General features: G+C 44.3%; 1 protein-coding gene across 1 annotated transcript in view; it reads right to left on the bottom strand.

Moving 5' to 3' along the window:
- The window catches only part of LOC101852817 (choline-phosphate cytidylyltransferase B), a gene marked incomplete in the record, with an annotated part of 45222 nt that overhangs the window by 29477 nt on the left and 7823 nt on the right, over positions 1-7922 (bottom strand). Inside the window, 1 exon segment of the mRNA XM_013088042.2 lies at positions 523-736. Coding sequence (XP_012943496.1) covers positions 523-729 — 207 coding nt within the window.

The raw sequence follows: 7922 nt of genomic DNA, 5'->3' as shown, positions 1-7922 counted from the left end.
GGGGGGACACAGAAACAAACATTTTGAAATACAGTCAAACAAGGCAAACAAAACTCATCAAAATTCTCGCTAACTTATAAATAAAACTACACAGAACATCAAGGGCATACACGAATTCAATCACACTCACACATAATGTGCATATGTACACACACGCACACACACACACGCACGCGCACACACAAACACACACACGCACGCCCGCGCGCACACACACACACACACATACACATACAACTACACTCCCAACAAACACAACTCCCCCCTCCCCCCCCACACACACACTGACCATGGGTAGGAGCGGGGAGACCCCCCCTCACCACACACACACACACACTCACACCCACAACTACACCCACACACACACACACTCACCATGGGTAGGGGCAGCGGTCGTGAGACAGCCCCCATCAAATCCTCCACCTCCCTGTCCTCCGAGTCCCCTGCCTCCACACACACACACACGCGCACACACACACACACGCACACACCTCCCCAACTACACCCCCCACATACACTCACCATGGGTAGGGGCGGCGGTCGAGAGACGGCCCCCATCAAGTCCTCCACCTCTCTGTCCTCAGAGTCCCCTGCCTCCACCAGCTGAGTCGCTCGAGGCCTTTTCCGGCCGTGTGTGGTGGTGGTGGGGATGGTGGTGGTGGTGGGGATGGTGGGGATGGTGGTGGTGGTTGTCGGCCCATTCTGGCCGTTCTCTCCGGTGGTGGCCATTCCTCTCCTTGGGAAAAGACAGAGAAACGTTCACGTGTTTGTTTTTTAAAAATCTTGTTTCAGTAAGCGTTTTATGGAACTTGCAATGTTATCAGGCTTAGGGTTTTAGTTCGTGTTCTACGGCACTTGAAACACAATATGGGTCAAATAAGTGCCGAAGATCAGAGGTGTTACAAGAGAGTAAAAAAACAACAAAAAAACAAACAAAAAACCAACAACGGAGGAGAGATAATGACTACAGATGTTTCATAGGAAAGAAGAAGCAAACCACACGAGAGCACCCGCCAACCACCCACGTGAAGAGACAGAGAAACGTTCTCATGTTTGTTTTTATCTTCTTTTAGTAAGCGTTTTACGGAACTTGCAATATTATCCGGCTTAGAGTTTTAGTTTTAGTAAGTGTTTTACGGCACTTGAAACACAATAAGGTCATATTATAGGTGCTGAAAATGAGAGGCGTTACAAGAGAGTAAAAAAAAACACACACACAAAAAAGGAGGAGAGATAAGGACGACAGATGTTTGATAGGATAGGAAAGAAGGAGCAAACCACACCAGGGCACCTGCCAACCACTCAAAAGCTGTGTCAAGCAGACTGCTTTTTTAGTCATCATCGAGATCGATGGAAGGCCGAAGAAGACGAAGAACGAAGTAAGTGAGATAGTGTCGTCTACCCGTATGTGCGCAACTCCCGGAGGAAATTGTTGTGGTTTAGCCAGCGGTTTTACGTCACTTGCAATATAATACGGTCATTTCAGTGCCGAAGACAAGAGGAGTTACAGGAGAGTAACAAACACAAAAAGGTGGAGGAGGAGGGATAGAGACGATAGATGTTTGATGGGAAAGAAGGAGCACACCACACCAAAGCACCCGCCAACCATGGCATTATTATAAATCGGAAGACAGAATTTGGGCCATCGCGGATCACCACACGTAATGCGTGCATACGTTAAATGGTGTAAAAGATGTGGGTGATTTTAGGCCCCCATTGACCAAATTTACATAATTTAGTTTTTAGTTTTAGCAACAGTTTTTAGTTTAGTATGGGATTTTACGGCGCTTGCAACTGCATGAGGTCATATGAGCGCGCGAGGCACAAGTTAGTTTTTTATTCGTAGTTTACTGCACGGCTGGGTACGGGTCATTTGATCTTAAAACGTTAAAATATTTAAAATTTGGTGTAAATATATATATTTTTCAATCTAAAATAACCTTCATAAATTTTTTAAAATAATTTAATTATGTTCTACAACTTCCCATAAAGGCCAATGGCCTTCATAAAATCCAAAATTCTGTTGGGACCACCGGCGGAAAAAATGTCTTGCAATTTTTTGCATTTAAAGTATTTCCTTCGAATCTCTCCGACGTCTAGACATTCGGTTAAAATGTGTCTAATGGTGAGACACAGAACGGCTTCTCATCTCCCTGAAGGAGGTATTTATGTGTTAGGGCAGTGTATCCGACGCGTAATCGAGTAAAAATGACTTCGTCTCTTCTGGAGAGGTCCGAAGGATTTCGCGGTCCCAGTTTGGGTTTACTATTATAGAGTTTGTTACTCGTCTGTTTTTTCCAGTGGCTCTCCCACAGACTGGAGGTGTACTATTTGACTTTATTTTTAAAGTCAGTCTGTGGGAGAGTGTTCGTCGTTGATCCCAACAGAAGGGATAAGGATTTCTTCGCCAGGTTATCTACCTGCTCATTTCCTCGGATGCCCACATGGCCAGGTATCAATGCGAACATGATATTTTTCCCTGTTTCAGATAAGGTGTGAATTTTCTGTTGTAGCCTAACTATTTTTGGGTGTAAGAGTGTGTAGTTTGTGAGTGAGGTGATGCAAGACAGAGAGTCAGAAAGGATAAGGAAAGATTTGTTAGGAGAATTTTCTACGGAGTCCAGTGACATGTCAATGGCAGTGGCCTCCACAGAGAAAGTGGAGGCTTCAGGATGGAGTCTCCTCTGGTGTGTACTGTTGGAAGATAGGGCTGCGGCGCCCACATTATTGTCTTTTTTGGAGCCATCAGTGAAGATAAGCTCCGCACCGGGGTATTTTTCTATGAGTTTTTTGTATTCTGCTTTAAAAGTGTTGGTGTTTGTGCTTTCTTTGTTGTGTGAGGTCACTCTGTATGTTTCCCAGGAAGTTGAGTTTGTTTCAGAATACTCTAAGGTCTGCTGGGGTAGTAGTATGGATTGTGAAGCGCATAGAGCTTGCTGTTGAGCGGGGATTTGCGCTATTCAAATGAATGCTATCTATTATCTATTATTAAACCTATGCCATTTCACCATTTTCATATCATGCGGTATCATGCACTAATTAGGTGAAGTAGTACTCTAGACCGATCGCACAGCTTGGACGAACAGGGCCATCCTGTAAAAGTATACTTACGACCTTAGAGCATGCATCAAAATAACATTGAGTGTGTATCTAGCTTACGATTATTATTGTTTATATTGCTGCTCATTTATATTATGCATGTGATTGTAAACCTACTTGTGTGTGCCTGTGTGTGCACGTGTGTGTGCGTGTGTGTGTGTGTGTGTGTGTGTGTGTGTGTGTGTGTGTGTGTGTGTGTGCGCGCGTGTGTGTACTCTTGGTGGAACACCAAACCAATGTGCCAGGATCTGGACAATAAAGATGTATCTTATCTTATCTTATAGGAAAAGGGTAGTTAATGCATGTCCCGTGCAACCGATATGCTCGAGGCTTACGTAAGCAATGACCCATTCGCTCATTTCAGTCAATATTTTCAGTATGCGTTCAATGAACAGCTGCTGCCCCCCCCCCCTCTTTAAGACTACATGTAGCATTTTTCCCCTAAATGTCAAGGCAGGAAGAAACCGAGATTGAGAGGGGATCGGATCCATGTACAACATGCGGGCATGAAGATCTCTACGTTCTACGTTCTCCTCCCTCCTGTACACCCCCCTCCCTCCTTCTCCTTGTATGTGTATGTGTATGTGTGTGTGTTTGTGTGTGTGTGTGTGTGTGTGTGTGTGTGTGTGTGTGTGTGTGTGTATGTATGTATGTACATGTGTGAGTGTGTGTGTGTGTGTGTGTGTGTGTGTGTGTGTGTGTGTGTGTGTGTGTGTATGTGTGTGAGTGTGTGTTCGTATAAGAGTGTATGCAGGTAGGCCTAGTTGCGAATTTGCAGATTGGCGACAAAAAGCTGTCCATCGTCGCATGCATCGCACAAATGGGCGGCTGATGATAAGGCCCTGGCATTTACATTAATATAAAGGGGATAACAATAAAGGTCTAATGGGAACACAGAAAGACCTGTCTACACAACATTTACAACGCCCCCGCCCCCATCTCCACACACACACACACACACCCACACAATATTATCGTGATTACATATCTGTTAACGTCATGCAGGAAAGGAATGGAGGTCAATATGGATCGCTAGCTATTGTAGGGGTATTCATAATTTCTTCAACCCCTCGTGTGTGATTGTGTGTGTGTGTGTGTGTGTGTGTGTGTGTGTATGTGTGTGTGTGTGTGTGTGTGTATGTATGTGTGTGTGTGATTGTGTGTGTGTGTGTGTGTGTGAGTGTGTGATTTTGTGTGTGTGTGTGTGATTTTGTGTGTGTGTGTGTGTGTGTGTGTGTGTTTTCGCAGATGGGGGAGAGAAGGGTGTGGGTCCAATATGATATATGGTTAAACGACGGGTGTCGGTCCTATATGGTTAACTCATTGAGGACGCGCAATTTTTCATCACTGAAAACGCGTTGTTTCGGGATACTTAAAAAAAAAAGACCCATAACTTCCTAATTCAAATAAATATATTTCAATTTTTGTTTTCTTTATCTTAAACTTAAAAAGGCAGTCAATAATGTGCTTGCTACGAAATGCAAATTCGTGTTTCTTGTGTATAAAGGTTGGAAATGTACAGAATTATAGGCTTTGGGCTGCTGCGGATCGGACGTATGTGTCCGCTACGTCTTCGAAGAGTTAAAAGACTTCAATCTGTTTTAGTTTGGTTTTTAGTAAGGTTTTACTTGTACGGCGCTCGCAACTGCATAAGGTCATATGCGCGCCAAAGGGTGGATGTCAACAGAGAAGTCTTTACAGGGAATCAGGCTTACTCTGCTCACCTCTCTAGCCCCAACGGCACACAGAGGGTCACAAGAGTGCGACAAAACATATAAAAGAAGTAGAGGAAAAATGACGATAGGAAAGATTAGGAAAGAAAAAGCAGCAGTTCCCTGTTGCAGTTCAGGCACAGTTATGAGCATGGCATTGATGAGTCAGCCCATTTACAATTACAATTCTACTGTGCAAAAGAACTCGAGATGTTAATGCCCCCCCCCCTCCTTATGCAGTTGCGAGGGCTGTAAAAGCTCTACTAAAACAAAGATCCATTGGTGGTCCAAAATCGATAAGAGCAGGCTTCGGCCACCGCCGCCCGGGCAAAATTCAAAATTTCTTACCATGCCTGGTGAGTCCCGCGTGCTCATTTGACCCTAAGCGGTTGCGAGAACCGTAAAACACTTACAAGCTCATGACAAGAGCCGTCTAGTGCCGGGGAAACAGCCACATAGAGACAGTTACGTTTTAGTAAAGGTTTTTCTGCACCCGCAAACTGCATAAGGTCATATGAGCGCCAGAAGATTAGAGGTGTTACAAGAGAGTAACAAACATAATAAAGAAAAATGGGAAATAAGGACGATAGATGTTTCATAGGAAAGAAAAAGCAAACCACACCAGAGCACCCGCAAACCTTCCACTCACGGAGAGACAGACAAAAACACGAAGGAACAGCACAGAAGATTGCCCATCAAAAGAAGGAGAGGTGAAAAAAGGGTCAATGGTATAGAGGTTTAACGCCCATATCAACACTATTATGTTATTCCAGAGGCTGAACCTCCGAGTGTAACATCCATCTTCGAAAGCTACAGGCTAAAACCAGCGCCAAAACACACACAGCTGCTGCCCCCAACATAAATAAATACATGTTAAAAAAATCAATGTCAAGTTGTACATTATAATCCCAATCACCCAAAAACCAGTAAGAAGACGTAACCAGACCTTCTCATGCTTCTACGAGGCCGCGCCATGGCTGAGTGAGAAGACATCGTCCACTTCTGGATTACGACCCGGTGTACAGCATGGAATGAGATGAGCAACACTTTTGCGTACTGTGTCACAAACTGAACGTGACTTCTGAAGAAACAACGGACAGCACGCCGTACAAATACCTACTTAAAGCCACGTCAAAAACTGTAACGAACTATTCTCGTGAAATACCAGTACAGACGTACAGGCAAACACACACACACACACGCGCGCGCGCGTGCGAAATAAAGTTCTCCAAAATCCGTGCACTTTTTAAAATCACTGTCACTTATGCATCGAGGTTGCACATCTCCTATGTGAAAAATCAGCCTTCCTAAAACATAAGAGACATGCTAAAATTTCAACACCACACAACTGTCTCTGAAACACACCACAGATTGTGGCAGCTTTACTTTTGTAGGAAAAGAACAAAATCCTAATCAACTTTTCAGGTGCACACAAAGAAACGAAAAGGGCAGGTTCAATTCAGGGTGAACAGAGTCCATGTCACCAGCTTTAGAAAACTATGTTATCTGACGGACGTCGTCCCATAAAATGCGCACGAGCACTGATAGATACTGTACTTTACATATTCCCAAGAGTCTGAAATAGCTGATTCTGTCCTCAGTTCACGCTTATCTAGGACAACAGATGTCCTCTCGTCGATACACGGTCAATGTTCAACCACTGCTGCACGTCTCGCCCCCTACCCCACCCCTTTTTGTCAATCTGTTTCTTTCGCTCTCTCTCCCTCTCTCTCTCTTTATATATATATATAATCTCTCGCTCGCTTTGTGTGTGGTTAGTGGGTGCTCTGGAGTGGTTTGCTTCTTCTTTCCAATCAAACATCTATCGTCCTTATCTCCCCTCCTTCTTTTTTCTGTTTGTTACTCTCTTGTAACACCTCTAATCTCCTGGCACTCATATGACCTTATGCAGTTGCGAGCGCCGTAAAACCTCTACTAGAACTTAACCCCCCCCCAACTCTCTCGCTTTCTTTCTCTCTTTTTCTTTCTCTCCCCCCCCCCCTCCCAATTTCTCCCTCTAGCTCTCTTATACAGCCGTTCTCCTGTACCTCCCGATAATAAACAATTTATAGGTAGGGGAATTAATGGGCCTGTATTTGTATGCATGTGCATACTATTAGGCTAACGAGGGCAGGTATCTGTCAGAATTCACAATGACCCACTCATTCTCTCTTTCTGTTTTGCATGTCTATTATTCCCCCTCTCCCATCAGTCTCTCTCCCTCCCCTCCCTCTCATGTCTCTCTTTCATCCTCCCTCTCACTCTCATGCCTCTCTCTCTCTTTCTGCCTGTCTGTCAGTCTCCCCCTCTCTTCCTGCGCATCAGTCTAATTTCCCCTGTCTTCTTGTCTGCCCACCTGTCCCCCTGTTTCAATCTCTTATACAGTACGTCTTTTCAGACACTTTTTTCACTTCTTTGCTCGTCTGTAGACTTCACAGTAAATGTCTACTCCAGTTACTCATTAAGTTAAGCATCCTCTGTACTGTAGAGCATAACATCGCGGTTATCCAAAATTCGTCTACTCCAGTAACTCATTGTTGTTGTTGTTAGCGATCCAGTAGCATCTGAGCGTTAACTCTTCTGCATGACGCCATTCGGTAATAGTTGCATGTTTGTTCTAATTGTTTTCTTGAGGAGTAGAGGCAATTAGATGTGTGGGGTAGCTTGGGAAGAAAACATCCCCTTAAATCAGTTAGTTTTCTACAGAAGAACAGATGATGTTCCACTGTCTCTGAGGGGTAGTCACATAGTGGGCAGGCAGCAGGCTGCTTTACTCCAATTCGGTTGAGATGTTGGTTGAGGGGTACATGTTGTGTTCTAAGTTGGAAGATTATGGATTGATCTCCCCTCCTCAACTCATTGATTGGATCTTTGACCAGTGGTTTATTCCAGTTACTCATTAAGTTAAGTATCCTCTGTACTGTAGAGCATAACAACACGGTTATCCGAAATTCGTTTACTTTTACTACAGATGGTTTTTACAGCACATGCAACATGACAAGGTCATATAAATGCCGCAGATTAGACGTGTTACGAGAGTAGCAAACACAAAAAAGAAAGAGGAGAGATAAGGACGACAGGAACAAACCACGCCAGAGCACCCGCAACCCT

Source organism: Aplysia californica, unplaced genomic scaffold (genome assembly GCF_000002075.1).
Source record: "Aplysia californica isolate F4 #8 unplaced genomic scaffold, AplCal3.0 scaffold00022, whole genome shotgun sequence".
Classification (NCBI taxonomy): domain Eukaryota; kingdom Metazoa; phylum Mollusca; class Gastropoda; order Aplysiida; family Aplysiidae; genus Aplysia; species Aplysia californica.
The sequence above is the reverse complement of the archived record's forward strand: the minus strand, read 5'-3'. Positions and strand labels throughout refer to the sequence as shown.